Below are 17331 nucleotides of genomic sequence, written 5' to 3' on the forward strand. Positions count from 1 at the left end.
AGATGTCTCAAGTTTTGAGGCATGGTGACTGCAGGAATGTCCACCAGAGCTGTTGCCAGAGACATGAATGTTAATTTCTCTGCCATAAACTGCCTCCAATGTCATTTTACAGAATGTGCCAGTACATCCAACCGGCCTCACAATCGCAGACCATGTGTAACCACGCCGGCCCATTCACATCCAGCTTCTTCACCTGCAGGATCGTCTGGGTGGGGGGTGCTGAGGAGTATTTCTGTCTGTAGTAAAGCCATTTTGTGGGGAGAAACTAATTCTGATTGGCTGGGATTTGCTCCCCAGTGGGTGGGCCTGGCTGCCAAGGGGGTGGACCTATACCCTCCAAGGCCCACCCATAGCTACACCCTGCCCAGTCATGTGAAATCCAATGATTAGGGCCTAATTAATTTCTTTCAGTTGACTGATTTTCTTATATGAACAGTAACTCAGTAAAGTCTTTGAAATTGTTGCCTTTCAATATTGTAACGACCCTTATAAGCGCGAATCCGCGCTTAATAACCCTTTTACTGTTCATATAAGGAAATATGTTCAGCTCACTTGTCATTTCAGACGAGCACGCACACGGTGGGAAATAAGCAGCATGCACGCGCAAACTGTCTAGACTGGAGTTGGCTACTCCCCGCGCGGGACAAGTATTAAACTGGTCGCTGGAATCCTTGTATTCTGTTTTATACAGGAATATTGAATGAAAAATATCCACAGAATGACAAGGCCAACTTAGCAGTAGCCATGGTTACATGTATTTAGACGGATAAATTCACATTTTATGAAGGAAGTGGACTCTTCTACGCAGACAGGTAAGAATATAGGTGCATAGTTCATGTTAACGTTTGCTAACCTAGCTAAACTATTTTAGCTAGCTAGTAGCTAACATTAGTCCACGAACGTGTGGCTATGCAAATGTGTAAGACAAAATTGTCTTGTTTATGAATGATACATTGTGCATGTGAGCACCTGCTACCTAGCCCAAATTAGTGAACATTTTCAAACTGGTTGAATTAGCCAGGTAACGTTAGTACTCCCAAGTTAACGTTAGCTGGCTAGCTAGCTAACCACGCCACGTCAGTTGTGAGAACAGCATTTGGGGCGAGTCGATCATTTCAAAGTAACAAGCACACACAGCGAGAACTTGAGAATCAATCGATATCACATTCATTCATGACTGATGTTGGTTGGCATGAGTGTCAGCAGAAATGCGCGAACTCAGGGGCGTCATTGTCGGAAGGTGTGGGTCTTTTTGGAGCCTTTGTGTGGACTATTTTGAACGTTGCACCGACCACTAGTAGTATACTACACATCTGTCGCTATAGCGATTAGTAAATTCGTGCAGATGGTGACGTCTGGATTAACAGTAGTTTGGGTAAGATACCTGTATATTCTTCTCCTCTTGCCCTCCTTTCCAACAATGTCTGTCTATCCACCAACCCAGCCCTTCATGTGCGCGCAGCCCAGTAAGCCAATGTAATCTGCCTTTCTACTCCAATTGATCCCGTGTACTATGACGCACCACCTGTCGCCCAGCCCCCTTGGGTTGATTAGGTTTCCCGAACGGGAGTCATTTCCTTGACAACCACGCAACTTCATGCACTATTGTTGATAAAACGTTTACTGGAGACAGGAGATCAAGTGGAGACATAGGACGAGGTGGATATTTGTATAATAAGGCCGTTTAATTACATGTAAAAATATCTTAGTACATCGTGCACACGGCCCCCTTCTGTCTGATTCGTATGGAATCGTCGGACAAGAGAGCGCTCTAAAACAGTACATTCAGATTATATAGGCAACTAGCAAAGTAGGTTGATCTTGTCGTCTGGCCTTCCGATTGGTCGATCTGGGTCGTGGGTTGTCCTGTCCGGGCCTGATGTCGACATTCCATTGGCTCTTCCCACAGTCCTTTGTCTTGTGCTCCAACCTTGAGTTGTGTGTGTCTGTGGTTGTCATGGGGGAGGGGAGTTGTGTGTGTCGGTGGTTGTCATCTAATGAGACCAGCATATGTCCAAGAGAAAGAGGGGGTGTGTGCATGTTGTGTCAAGTATAGCTAATGTTGAGCAGTTGTTAAAACAAGTTACCAATATCTAATACAATTTCTTACAAATCCCCCTCTTCACGTCTTATAGACGTGAATAAACTAGTTAAAATTTGTCAGAAGACAAATTTTGATTCCCCCTCTTCACGTCTCACAAGAGACGTGACATAAAAGTAAAAAAAAAAAGACAAAGCTATGGGATAAAATTTGTCAGAAGACAAATTTTGATTCCCCCTCTTCACGTCTCACAAGAGACGTGACATAAAAGTATCTTAGTCCTCAAATAGATAGACAGGTCCAGCTTCCCCATCATCAAGCAATGGGAACATTTGGGCCCTTTCCTGACTAGGGTCTATGGCGGCAGTGATAACACGGCTAGCAAGCGTCCGCGCACATGGAATGCAACAGCATCCACAAAGTACAAGAATGCCTGCAAAAACGGAAATAGATACTAGGATAGAGGAAACCAGCGTCTTATATTTACCAAAGGCATCCATCCATGAGTCCCACATAGAAGTGTCCACTCCAGAATGCTGTTTCATCTTACCATTAAGGGCACGAAGTCCCTCTAATGCTACAGTCAGACTCCCATCCGTAGCTGTGTTATTGGGAATGAAAGTACAACACTGCTCACCAAACATTGCACAGACCCCCCCGCGTTCAGCCAATAACATATCAACCGCGATTCTATTTTGAAATGCCATCAGGGATGTGGCTGCCAATTGTCCATGGACCGCCTCGAAGCCTTGTTGAGTCCAATTTCCCAGTTTCTGGACATTAAAATGAATGTAGTTAATTCTGTCCACATTTTTATTAACTGTACACCACCAACAGACAGAAGATTCAAACCCAGCTGTCACTTGGTCCACCAGTTTATATTCATCTGGCACCCCCTAGGGACACCAATATCATCAATGTAAGTTGAGTCGTAAATGAGCAAGGACCAAAAAGGAGACCACTCCAATAACTACACCTGGAGTGGCCAACCACACATTAGTAAACCAAAAAACGAGAATATGTTAAACCCTCAGGTCCATCCCTCTATACAACCTGTACCAGGTGGGCTCGTCGCCACCCGGGAACTTCAAACCTTCACAATAGGGAGGACAAACATCACTTTTTATTCATTCGACAACATCAACTACCGCAAACCAAGGGTCCTCCTCTGTCAAGCCCACTCTCCTGCGGAAGCTTGTTTTCGTATCAGCCTCTCCAACTGGAGCATCAAGCAACGGCATCATACCAGAGGCCCTTGCCACATCTGTAACAGACTTCTTCAAACAAGGTATGATACAGGCAACACAAAAATGAAAAACAACAACTAGTGTCAGAAATCCAGTAATCATCATTGCAGTGTACTTACCAAAACAACCACCCAGCCAGGGGAACAGTCCACTCTCCTCCACACCTGCAAGACCCTTCATCTCCACTGATAACCTTGCCAACCCACTCAGAGCTTTTGAAATGCTCCCATCCGGACTAGTATTGTTAGGGACAAACATGCAACACTGTTCTACAATCTTTTTTCATACACCTCCCTGGTTGGCCAGACTTATGTCCAGTGTTAGTCTATTGTGTCTACTGGTTTGAGAGGTAGCATCCAATTGTTCAGCCATCCCTGTAAGTGCTGTGTGGGTGTGTTTAACAAATCATCATTAATTATAGTAGATATAATTGATCCAGACATTTTGATTTTGTACCAACAATAGCTGGGCCAAATGATGGGCATCAGATGCCACAGGCCATCTTTCCTGTTTAACGTCTGGTATTCGTGGGGAACCCCTATTGGGACCCCAACAGGTTGGTGTGCATGTTATCTGTACCCTCGGACCAAGGAGCGTCACGGTTCTGCCGTCTCCTGGGTTGGTACCGAGTCTCTGTGTCATGTGCAGCTCCCAGAAGTTGGTTAGCTATAACCTCAATAATAGGCAATGGTGGTATCAGACTGGCCAAAACACATGTGCAACAACAATTTCCTTTCAAAATGGGGTCAACCGCCTGGCAGGTCCACACATCCACCATACATCAGCAACACCTCTAGTTAATAGTGGCATTAGTGATGCAGGTAATAGTAGGGAGCCTTCCATAGTCTATACCTCTACCTGTACCAGTGATACAGCTGTTATATCCCCCATATGCCTTAACTCCCCACGGTACCTTCTGGGGAGGGACTTCTGGGAACACAAGACTCAGAGTTTTACACAGAGTTGAATTTGGCTTGAACTTTCCAATATGCACATCCAACCTTCCCCATTACTTAGGACAAATGGGTGAGCAGTCAGAATAGGTCTGGCATGTCCACATACGACACAGTCCTTTCTATTAAGTGTTTTGTAGGCCAACCACATATTCTCCCTTTCCTCATAACCAGTTTCAGTCCCCAATTGGTCACTATCTGAGATGTCTTTTATATTTATTATCTGTACCAGATTGGAGAGCTTAGGTGATGGCGTGGGACTTGGTCTTGAAGTGGTGGAGGAGGCCGGCTGAACCCTGGTCTGTTGGAACTGGTGGTGGTTCTGGCGGCACTGTGATGGTAACATCCCCATCGTATCCTAATCAGACAGCTCAGGACTACAAGCAGTCCTGTAAAACCCCACCCTCTCCCAGAGAACACATCATTAGCCAGAGATCAAACAACACTTTCACTTCTATGAACGTACACAGTGTTGAGAGGTCGGGGTCAGGGATTCTTCATTAAGGAGTTGATCCCCGAGCTCTATTAGCAACGGTTCTTCTCCTTAACTCTGTGATCATTCGGCAGTGTCAGTGTGTCTCACCCTCCAAGTGCGATATGCCCCCAGGTCGAGTGATTCACCTTCTCCCTTAATTCACCTGCAATGCATAAAATCTTGGACATACAGGTTTGGTTAACAAACAGTTTCTCATTTGTTCTATCTGATTATATATTTAACTTCTATGCCTATTTTTTAGCTAGAAATTTTTAATTTTAAATAAGTTTATTATCCAATAGGCCCCATCCTATCCTAGACCACAATGTACCCTCCCCCGTTTGATACCTGGCTCTGGCCAGGTATCAACCTTACCTACTCTAAATAATGACTTAGTACATCATATTATAGGAACGTCCCTTTTATTCGCCGCATATCCAATTCTCCCTTGGGCGTACATTCATATCTATTCTTTTCCAATTCTCTGTCAAGTGACTTATCTACTTTAAAATGTATCTGTGCTGCTTATATGTGTTAACCCCCTTCTGTCCTATCTTATTTCACAGCCTACCTTGCTCATTTCCCTGGTCCACCCTCCCCACTCTACTCTCAAACCTTCAAGGTCTCAACAGTGCGGGGTAGACCCATCTGTCTGCCTTTTTCTAATAATAGTCAATAACAACTATGTGTTCTTTTGCAATATTAACTAAGTGTCTCACTGTTTTGACTTTATCTATCCCAAATGGATTTAAAAATAACAACATGTCTTATAGTGTCAATCTCTAAAGTCCTTACATAACCTTAATAAACCTATCTCTATCTTCTAATGGCCAATACAAATGCTTACCTTATGGTCAAGAGTTATAAACTCTATTATAATCAATTTACCTCAACTAGTATCCCAAATGACACAAATTCATTATTCTCACTACATTTCCCCGTGAGTGATCAAGTCACCGGAAAATGCAACGAAAACAGAAAATAGGTCAAAAGGTTACACCTACATTCGTGTTCCATACCATATCCAGACATACCAAAAGAACCCTTTATCTTCTCAAAGTCCCTTGCCTAAATAAAACTCAGAAAGTAAAACTCCTATTCCAATATGAGTGTATTCCTTTAAGATATCTTGTCTCTGGGAACACGGAAACCCTTATCCTAAAGATTTAGGAATATCACAAATAAGGGGCCAGATATCCCTAGCCTTGCCCAGGGAGGGAGAAATGTCCCTCTAACTGGGCGAGGTTTCTTTTTGCAGGGGAGGCGGAGTTTGATGCCGCATCCCCTGAGTCAGGAATGTCTTAATTAAAAATCGAATTTAGCTGTTTAAATCAGCTCTGACTTCTGTCAGTGTTCTAGAAGGAATTGGAGCTGGAGTGCAATGTGTGAGGTGGTGCCAAGGTGCGCCTGATTTACCTTTGACCTGAACTGAGTGTGAAGTAACCTCCTTCACTTCGTACAGTTCAGTCCACCTGGGTTCCAGCCACTTTCTCTTGTGGACTTTTACCCCACCCAGTCACCAATTTTTACCTTCAGTGATGGCGGATCTCCCGTCAGCTCCCCCATTTGGACCTTGTGAATCTGTGTGGAGAGAGCTGCAGAAAGTTCCGTCAATTATCAGACATTACAATTTGTTATACATCAAGGGCGGGCATATGACCTCCCTCCCTTGGTGGACCAAGCATGACTCTTCCAGCGATTATCTCATGAGGAGAGAGATGGGTGCCTGCACCTGGAGAGGCTCTCATGGCCAGCAACGCCAGGGGCAGGGCTTCAACCCAAATCAACTTCAAACCTGCACATACATTTGATTGGCGCGTTCCACGAGACTTTTGAGATTGTGGCCTGTACACTAACCCAAACTTGTGCACAATACCCAATCTTTCCTCCACCTGTCTCAGGTGTTGGTTACTGAAATGGGACCCGTTTGTCGGATCGGATTTGCCTTGGAACTCCATACCTTGGTATGAGTTCGGTTTGCAGCCACTTAATGACCGATTTTGCATCCTCCCTTGCTGTTGGTATTGCCTCAACCCATTTAGAGAACCTGTCTACCATAACTAACAGGTACCTTTTTCCATTTGTCACATTGTCTTGCCCCATATCTGTGTAATCTATGCTGATGTCCTGAAAACAAGCATTTGGGACTGGGTATGAACCCATGGGCGTTTGATATGGTTTCTTTGGATTGTGGCTACCACAAATGCTACACTCGTCACAGAACAAATCTGTCATGTCTTTCATGTGGGGGTGCCACCAGATGTGGGACACCTTCTGTAAAGTCTTCAGTTTGCCTTCGTGTGTGGGCCCATGAGCTTCTCGTATTAGTTCTGGACAGAGGTTTGCAGGGGCCACTAGTCTGCCATCATGGCATCTCCACAGTTCATCAGGTCCTTTGGTGGCCCCTTTCTGTCCCCATACTGAGTGTTCATAGGGTCCTGCTGAAAACTGGAGTTCTTTTATGTGTTGCCCTGTGAGCTCAGTCCGAGCTGGTTGGATCTGAAGTATCATTTGTCTCGGGGTGTATCCACCAGCTTTCTTGGCTGCTTTGTCAGCTGCATCATTTCCCTCGCTGACTCTGTTTTTCAGTTGTTGATGTCCTTTACACTTCATGATGGCCACCTTCTTAGGTAGTGAGACTGATTTAATCAGTTTTTCCATCTGTGTCTTGTGTTTGATTGGCAGGTTTCCTGTGGTGGTGAAGTTGCGTCTAACCCATTGTGGTCCATCAGTATGGACTGCTCCATGAGCATACGCTGAGTCGGTGTAGATGTTTACAGTCTTTCCTTCAGCTCTTTCCAGAGCTTGTGTCAAACCTATGATTGCAGCTAACTGGGCTGATGCAGGTTGTGTGATGATGGCAGATTCCAAAGTCACATGTGATCTATCCGGGAGCTGCTGCACCACTGCGTATGCTGCTATGTTCCCTTCCTCTCCTCTATAGCAGCATCCATCTGTGTATAACCATAGGTCCGGGTTGTTGAGTGGTTCGTTCCCCAGGTCAGGTCTCAGTTTCAGTTCTTGTGCAGCTCTTTCTGCACAGGAGTGGGGTAGACCTTCTTCAGCATTGAGTGCGTCTGCCATGTTTTTGTCAGTGTTGACAAAAGTGATGCGTGATTGTGTGCATTTATTCTGGATTTTTGTTTTTCTTTCAGCGCTGAACGTGAATTCTTTGCTCATCAGATATGCTGCAACTCCATGGTGGGTGTGGATTTCTAATGGATGGCACATTACCAAGTGGGCTGTTTTTCAATAGCTTTTGCCACTGCAGCTACATACCTGGAGCATATGGTTTGTCCTAGTTCAATGTGGTCCAGTTTGTAGGAGTGATACATCAACACTCTACTCTCCCCCTCTTAGTCTAGGGGCGTATTCTCGTCCCCTATTGGCCAGAAACTGGCTTTGGGCCGGGGTTATTGGGTGCGGACACTGTCGCACCATGTGCCCAGCTTGTTTACAATTATGACAGCTTCCATAAGATCCAGAGTACCTCTGGGGCTGTCCCCATGTGGGTGAATAGTTTGATTGTGGTAGTGGGTAGTAGGGTTGTAGAGGTGGTTCCGACGAAGGGTATGGCTGAAGCGGGTAGGCATACGGCAGTTGGAATGGCTGCTCCTGGGGTGGGTGTATAGATGGTCCCTGCTGGGTGAAGATGGGTAGTTGTTGTTGCTGTATCATTCGGGAAACAGTTTTTTCAATAATTTGTGAGATTTCTTGTTGGTCTTCAGCCACCATCTGTTTCTTGGGTTTCTCTCCTTTCTGGGCCTCTTTCAATTGTAGTTTCAAAAGTTGTACCTGTAGGGACTGGATTTGTGTTTCAGCCCCTCCCTTATCCTTATTGTATTGGGTAATGTGGTGATGCACATGGGAGTTGAACTGAGCCTGGGGAAGTGCCATTAACCCCACAGTGCCCCTGAGATGGGTTGGGGCCGATGGGGCTGCTGTGGTGGTAGGTGGGGCGTCATTATTGTTGGGCCTGCCCTCTTTGGTGTCAGATGGGGCTCCAGTGACCACCCCCATCATGTCAGGTTTCCTGTAAGGGAGTGCTCTTCTAATTTCTTCAATTGCCCAAATTCCTATTTTCAGCTCAGCCTCTGCTCTTTCCCTATGCTTTGTTCCTTCCTTTTTAAATAAGTGACTCTTATTCTTTTCAACTTCACTTTCTATCTCTTCCTTTACTGCTTCCCCTAATTCTTTCTCCATAGTGAGGAGTTGCCCTTTTGATGGGGCCGCCCCACTAAGGTAACCTGCTTGCATCCATTTTAGCCTCACTTTTTCCCAGATCTTTTTAATGGCCTTATATTGTATTCTCCCCCCTGCTCTGTCTTCCATTCTCTGATCTAAGTATTCATTGAATTTGTGTTTGGGGACGATGGTCGTGGCCATTTTGTCGTTAAGCTATGTCTGGGTCCATTAATATCTTTGTATACTTTAGCCCGTCACTGATCGAAACCAGCGAAGTGTCCTTGGCTCTACCACCGACCAATCTCGTGTCTGACCCGCGTGCACAAAGAATTTTATTACCGTGTATTCGATGAATTATTTTTCGTTTTCCAACAATATTTCAGCTATATCCTTTTGGAACAAATACTAATATATTCACGCGCTCCTGATATAATTGGAATGACAATTTTAGGTACTTATATTCAAAAATTATTATTGCTTTTTGCTTATTCAATTAATTAAATACTTTGGCAAAATATTTCAGAACTGTCCTTTTGGTACAATATACTAATGAATTCAAGCGCTCCTTATATAATTGGAATGACAATTATAGGATCTTTCATTCGAAAGTTGTTATTGCTTTTAACTTTTTTCGATTAATTTGAACTTTTTCGATTAATTAAATACTTTGCCAAAACATTTCAGAAATTTCCTTTTGGGACAATATACTAGTATATTCTAGCGCTTCTAAAATAATTGTCAAATTAATTCTAACCCTTAAGGATTTACCAACAGCACGAGAGGGAAAAATCAGGTCAACTATATCAGCAGAAAATAGCTGCTTCACAGCAGCTCACACATTCTGACTCGGCGGTCACTTTAACACAGCCTCAACTTAGCATATGGCTAATTAGTAGCAATCGGTCTCGTGGAACGTTCAATCCCCCACATTGCGCCAACACAACTTACACATACAATATCACATTAGATTCACGGTAACACCTAGCTAAATAGCTATTCTAAATTATGGATTCTTCACGGTAACCCCTAGCTGATCGACTGTCAGGTATGGCCCGACTATGTGAATCCTTATAAAGCTTATTCTTCACTGTACACCTACTCGATCAGCATACCGAGTAGTGCCAGACTATGTGAACAAGTCTTTGAATTATTATTATTATTTTTTTATGGGTCCTCACGGTAACACTTAGCTGATTGCCAATCTAACTATTGCCCGACTATCTGGATCTCATAATTATGGATTCTTCACGGTAACCCCTAGCTGATCGACTGTCAGGTATGGCCCGACTATGTGAATCCTTATAAAGCTTATTCTTCACTGTACACCTACTCGATCAGCATACCGAGTAGTGCCAGACTATGTGAACAAGTCTTTGACCTATTAATACTTAGATATCTTTACACAATGCCTTAGATTCTAAACAATTCCACATAAATTTAGCAACAATTCACACTCACCACAGTACTTCTGATCATTGAATTTGGATATTGGCTATAATACAATATACAGATTTTGATTAAACAGGCATCTGCTTACCTTTTAGTTTCGAGCTCTTTTGATCAGTTTCCTGGGTGAGTTGAATCGCGATTCTCCTTCGAACAGGTCACCTCTCCTTCTGGAATCTTTCTCCCACGTGTCTCCTGTCTGATCAATTTTCTATGGACCGAATTCAAAGATGTCTTTTACCATCCTCTGCTTACCAAGTTTTGTTGATAAAACGTTTACTGGAGACAGGAGATCAAGTGGAGACATAGGACGAGGTGGATATTTGTATAATAAGGCCGTTTAATTACATGTAAAAATATCTTAGTACATCGTGCACACGGCCCCCTTCTGTCTGATTCGTATGGAATCGTCGGACAAGAGAGCGCTCTAAAACAGTACATTCAGATTATATAGGCAACTAGCAAAGTAGGTTGATCTTGTCGTCTGGCCTTCCGATTGGTCGATCTGGGTCGTGGGTTGTCCTGTCCGGGCCTGATGTCGACATTCCATTGGCTCTTCCCACAGTCCTTTGTCTTGTGCTCCAACCTTGAGTTGTGTGTGTCTGTGGTTGTCATGGGGGAGGGGAGTTGTGTGTGTCGGTGGTTGTCATCTAATGAGACCAGCATATGTCCAAGAGAAAGAGGGGGTGTGTGCATGTTGTGTCAAGTATAGCTAATGTTGAGCAGTTGTTAAAACAAGTTACCAATATCTAATACAATTTCTTACACTATTGATTTACCTCACTAGTGGAGCCAGGAAAGGTCTGAAAACACCCTCTACATGTCCTGTCTGTGTGTTGTGTTCTACGTTTACTTCCAGTGGATTGCAGAGTCTCAGTCAGATGGTGAATAACCAGAGTGAGGTGAGCAGCTGGGAGCCCTGATGCCTGCTCTCCCTATTTGTGTCCAGAGGTGACTGAAGGAGGGAGGCATGTCTCTGCGGGAGTCCCCATTCCCCAACTGCTTTGTGGAGGGCCTCCATGCAGTGAGCTGGGGTCTCATCCTGCCCTGCTTCTGGTTCCTGGACCGCCTCATTGCCGTCTGCATGTCCACCAGCCTGGAACGCACCCAGCGGCAGGAGCAGGAGTGTTACCTCCACCCTCTCAAGGTGTTCTTCGGCTTCATCCTCTTCCTCGCCCTATTCCTGGTCACAGCTCCCCTGGCCTTCCTGGGGTTCCTGCTTTGGGCTCCCCTCCAGGCCGCCCGAAGGCCCTTCTCCTACCACCAGGAGCCGCCATCGAGGCCAGCACCAGCCGAGGAGGGGGAGAGGAACCTGGGCTTTGAGGCAGGGGCCAACAAGGCCACTTTTGGTTTTGCTACTGCCAACCTGTGCCTATTGCCGGACGGCATCGCGCGCTTCAACAACCTGGGACACACGCAGCGCCGTGCCACCGCCATCGGCCGGAGCATCGTGCAGGGCGTGAACCGGCCACACATCCGAATCTTCGTGGACTCTCCCAGTAGCTGTGGCACCCTCAGCCCCTCCAGTAGCCTGCTCCCCGGCCCCTCCACCACCAGCCCTGCCTCATACGGCGCTACAGACCCAGCCTGCCAGCCGCCACCCCAGGCCCATTCAGACGAGGACCAAGCTGACGGAGCGGTCCCAACTACGACGCCCCCCAAGCCCAGTGACTCAAACTATGTGGTGTACGTGCCCTGTGACGACACTGAGGAGTCTTCCCATTCTCCCGCCCCCGTCATCAACACCAACCACAACTCCAATCAGCAGGACCGGAAGGGCCACAGGAACCCTCCGCGGGCCCTACGCACTCAGGGGGTCGCCCAGCGCGGTCAGGCTGGGCCAGACGACGTGCCCTGGGAGGTGTCCTCTCTCTTCCCGGCCAATGTGGACATCCTGTGTCTGGAGGAGGTGTTTGATAAGAGGGCAGCTGTGAAGCTGACCAACACCCTGGGGCCCCTGTTCAACCACATACTGTATGATGTAGGGGTGTACGCCTGCCAGCCTCCTGGCAGCTGCTCCTCCTTTAAGTTCTTCAACAGTGGCCTGTTCCTGGCCAGCCGTTACCCAGTGCTGGAGGCCCAGTACCACTGCTTCCCTAACGGCTGGGGGGAGGACGCCCTGGCTGCTAAAGGCCTGCTCTCTGCCAAGGTACCACTCACCACAGAGATCCTATTACATTACTAGAGGGGATGAAGTCAATGGGCTGATATTGGCAGCCATTTTGATTAAATTAAGGAGAAATACAGTTCTAATTTGTAATTCTATGCCACTCACTGTCATTATAGCTCTTGTCTTTCTCACCTCTCGCCTGCACTTAGGGTTTTTTCTGCTTATAATAACTGTGAAATGTGTTGTTTTTTTTCTTCTTCTACTAACTTTAGTTGAATGCACTGACTGTAAGTCTCTCTGGAGAAGAGTGTCTGGTAAATTACTCAAATGTAAATGTAGTGCCATCTGGTTGCCGTTAACGCTCCTACTGTATTGAGTTATTGTAATGATAACGGCCGCTCCATTTTACCATGGGTTAAACAACATCAACAACAACACAGTTCATACCCGGTGGTGAAGTAATGGTTTGTGGGTGTTTCCAGGTGCTAGTTGGCCAGAATCAGAAAGAGAAGAAGCTGGTTGGATATTTTAACTGCACACACCTCCATGCACCTGAAGGCAAGTCATCTTCATTCATTTTTAAACTTAATCCAAAATGGCCGCCTCTTCTCTATTTACAGCACAACTTCTCACATAGCTCATTATAATTGAGCTACTACTGTACATTGCATTGTAGTAACACTGTTTATGCACTCTGAGGGAGGCACAAGGATGCCAAAACGTTGGTAAATACCCATTAAATTGCTGGGAGTTTATACATGGAGTGTGCGACTTTTTTTATTTTGATAGTTTATAGTTTATTCGCCGTTAGTCAGCGCCTCCACACAAACTATTATTCTGGGCGTGCGCCAGCTCATGTTTTTTTAAATCTCCACTGTTTATGCACACCACACATTTATATACTGGATTCCTGACATAGCGCACTGTAATATACAGTGTCTACTGCTGTACATATCACTCTTAGTATATCTTTTTGGTGTGTGTATATATGCACAGATTGCATTTGTTGTGTTTAGGTTCTGAACAGACAGAGTAAAAACTCAAACGGACGACTAGAGAAAAGCCACGTTTATTCAACCCACTGGGTGCCTCAGCTGCAAGCACAACATACAAGTACATATCTATACCTTCTGACTAGGAGTCACCTCCCTTTTATAACTAAGATAAACAATCCATCTCTGTTGCTAGGCAGGAACTAAATCTGTTCCTCTTACTGGTGTTGTCATGGCCCTGCATGAGTCTAGAACCTTCAGTAGAGCGTGTGTGTGATAGGACTGTAGTTAGCTGGTCTTCTGGGTGGGCCCCTCTGGCCCCCCCTCCCAGAGATTTCTTCTCTCTTCAACTGTTCACCTTATTGAGTTCCACAGCAGCTGGCCTGCCTGGTCAGTTACTGAGACTAGACTGTTCTGTACCTCCTTCCTTTAGAAATATTACTATTCAGCAATAACATGTTTAAATGGACAGAAACTTTCTGTACTTCCCATTGTCTCGCTCGGTAACTTTCCATAAACAAAGTTCCTATTCTTCCTTCATTGACCCCTAACATACAGTTATTTTATACATGTAAAGTAATCAATAAGGTCTAATATGGTGACAGGAATAAGTATATTTCAAGCCAGAATCTGACAGTTAATTGGGTTTTCTAAAATTGTTTTGTTTTTTGTTATTTGTGTACTTGTTTGACATTTTTACTGCCCTGTTAAAAGCTAGTAGTACAAGCATTTCACTGCACCCGCTGTAACATCTGCTTAACTCTGTACGTGACCAATAAACTTTGATTTGGGACGCAGTAATTATCTGTCCAGCACCAGTCTCTCTCTGCTTGTATTGTAATGGGGTCAATAGTGTTGAGAGAACTGATCCCTGTGTGTCCTGTGATTGGCTGAGCAGGTGAAGGGGAGATCCGCTGTGAGCAGCTCAACATGCTCACCAAGTGGATCCAGGAGTTCCAGGTGACCAATAGCAAGCCTGATGAGGTGGTCGTGTTTGACGTGCTTTCTGGGGATTTCAACTTCGACAACTGCTCACCTGGTACGGCTGCGTCCCAAATTGAATCATATTCTCTATACAGTGCACTACTTTTGATGAGAGCCCTATGGGCCTTGGTCAAATGTAGTACACTATATAGGGAATAGGGTGTCATTTTTGGATACCTTTCTGTCTACGTACATTGGCTCTGCATGCAGTTTGTCTTCTATAGATGGGTATCTGTGTGGGCTTGATGTCGTGCAACAGGTTTCCACATTGTTCCATGTTTCTGTGTGTTGGTCCTTGGTCAGATGACAGTCTAGAACAGAGGCACAGTCTGTTTGAGGAGTACAGAGACCCCTGCAGGGCCGGGCCGGGCCAGGAGAAGCCCTGGGTCATTGGTGAGTTGGACTGTTGCACTATCTTTAGATTGTGCGTCCCAAATGGCATCCTATTCCCTATACAGTGTACTACTTTTGTCCAGGGCCCATAGGTAAGTAGTGTACTATTTAGAAATAAGGTGCCATTTGGGATACATAGCTGACATACAGGCCTACAAGGCATTAGGTTCCTCTTGATGTCCTCTTGTGCACATTTATGTGACATGATTAATGTTTTTAACCTCTTGTATAGTCAGTCTCCTGTACAGGCCCCAGCCCATGTTAACTATATTGTCTGTTTTATGTCTTGTAAGGAGTTTATTTTAAAAAAAATTTTTTGCCAAGGTACATCTGTGGAAATGGACAAAAATGTTTTCTTATGTTATATCGTTCAGGCACTTTGCTGGAACAGCCTACTCTGTATCATGAGGATGTAAGGACCCCAGAGAATCTTCAAAGGTATGCTATCCCTCAGACTGCATTCACTGGATGTAGTCAATGGGCCCTGGTCAAAACAGTGCACTACAACACATTGAAACCACTGGCCACTTTAATCATTTAGAACACTAGTCACTTTAATAATGTTTACATATTTTTTTATATACGGTATTCTATCCTATTCTACTGTATCTTAGTCAATGTCGCTCTGACATTGCTCATCCAACTATTTATATATTTTTAATTCCTTTACTTTAGATTGTGTGTGTTAGATATTACTGCACTGTTGGAGCTAGAAACACAAGCATTTCGCTACATCCGCAATAATATCTGCTAAACATGCGTATGTGACCAATTATATATGATTTGATATGGAATAAGGTGTCGTTTGGGACGTCCTAAGTTCCCCTGATCCCTTCCCTGTCTCTAGGACCCTGGAGAGAGAGGAGTTGAGGAAGCAGTACATCTCCTCTCCTGTGGCCCTGGAAGGCTGTCCCATGGTCTACCCTGAGTTGGGTCAGCCTTGGGTGGGGCGCCGCATCGACTACATCCTCTACAGAGAGAGCTCCATCTCCAAGCACTGCCGAACTGTAAGTGTTTCCATACTTTTCCCCTCTCTGGTTAGCTAGCTAGGTTAGCTAACATGAGCTAGCTATCAGATACCTGCCTTCTCATTCAGCTGTATAGAAGAGTCCACTTCCTTCATGTTCTCCTCTCCACACTCCTGACCTCCACCTGTGTTATTGAAATGATTGCTTGGAACACCATGAGGATGTGTTCTAGGAAATACAACAGCGTGCGTCTAGCTGGCTGCGGGCGTCACGACAGCGTGCGTCTGGCTGGCTGCGGGCGTCGCGACAGCGCGCGTCTGGCTGGCTGCGGGCGTCGCGACAGCGCGCGTCTGGCTGGCTGCGGGCGCCGCGACAGCGCGCGTCTGGCTGGCTGCGGGCGCCGCGACAGCGCGCGTCTGGCTGGCTGCGGGCGCCGCGACAGCGCGCGTCTGGCTGGCTGCGGGCGCCGCGACAGCGCGCGTCTGGCTGGCTGCGGGCGCCGCGACAGCGCGCGTCTGGCTGGCTGCGGGCGCCGCGACAGCGCGCGTCTGGCTGGCTGCGGGCGCCGCGACAGCGCGCGTCTGGCTGGCTGCGGGCGCCGCGACAGCGCGCGTCTGGCTGGCTGCGGGCGCCGCGACAGCGCGCGTCTGGCTGGCTGCGGGCGCCGCGACAGCGCGCGTCTGGCTGGCTGCGGGCGCCGCGACAGCGCGCGTCTGGCTGGCTGCGGGCGTCACAATGTGTGGGTCTATTATTAACTCTGGTGTTATTGCATCTTTTTCTTTCTCTGCTATAGGAAATTGAGGAGTTCACCTTTGTGACCCAGCTTGCTGGCCTCACCGACCACATTCCAGTGGGCCTGAGGCTCAATGTGTTCCTGGACTCAGACACTGCCCAGTCCGAATGAGTGACAACCCAAGCCTGAATCCATTTGGGGAGAAGGGAAAGATATGTACTTCATTCCAAATGGCACACTATTCCCTATATAGTGCACTACTTTTGACCAAAGTCCTATGGGTGCCATTTTGGATGCAAGCAGCTACTATGCACCACACGGGTACAACAATTTTCACAGCAACAATTACACAGTAAACAGACCAATGAAAAATGCCAAGGGGTTATGTTGGGGGTGAGCTGGCCTGTATCCTCAGTCAGAGAGATGGAAATGGGCATCCCAAATGGCACCCTATATAGTGCACTACATTGTCTGATAGCTTCTGGATTAAAACTGATATTGATTTGCTGGTGCTGCATACAGAGACCAAATCTAAGCTGAGTAATGACATGACTCACTGAGTTATATATACATGTGGGCCTTTTCAGGTCAGGGGCATTGATAACTAAATTTTATACAGTCAATCTTACTTTTGGTAAATTGTTGGTACTGAAAATATTTTATATTTTTTCACTGATTTCACAATAATGCCTGTGGAAAATAAATGATCTCACTGAAATGCACCAAATGTTTGACTCTCACTGATTACAAAGGTGGTAAAAAATAAATATTTGAAGAATATTTGTTGTGTGGAGGGGGTGGTGA

At 45.9% G+C, this 17331-nt stretch overlaps 1 protein-coding gene across 2 annotated transcripts; it reads left to right on the top strand.

Annotated features, from left to right (window-relative positions):
- Positions 1-604: 604 nt before the first annotated feature.
- On the top strand, positions 605-17249 carry smpd5 (sphingomyelin phosphodiesterase 5). 2 transcript variants are annotated; one of them, XM_038976988.1, is made up of 8 exons: positions 605-812; positions 11207-12496; positions 12940-13015; positions 14348-14488; positions 14737-14826; positions 15201-15264; positions 15674-15833; positions 16588-17249. In XM_038976988.1, exons 2-8 carry the CDS (start codon positions 11318-11320, stop codon positions 16696-16698), a joined length of 1821 nt encoding a protein of 606 aa, XP_038832916.1. In that variant the 5' UTR covers positions 605-812; positions 11207-11317; the 3' UTR covers positions 16699-17249. The 2 variants fall into 2 exon arrangements, with proteins under 2 accessions (XP_038832916.1, XP_038832917.1); XM_038976989.1 differs by having other exon boundaries at positions 11297-12496.
- Positions 17250-17331: the final 82 nt, after the last annotated feature.

The sequence above is a fragment of the Salvelinus namaycush genome, chromosome 37 (assembly GCF_016432855.1).
Source record: "Salvelinus namaycush isolate Seneca chromosome 37, SaNama_1.0, whole genome shotgun sequence".
Classification (NCBI taxonomy): Eukaryota; Metazoa; Chordata; class Actinopteri; order Salmoniformes; family Salmonidae; genus Salvelinus; species Salvelinus namaycush.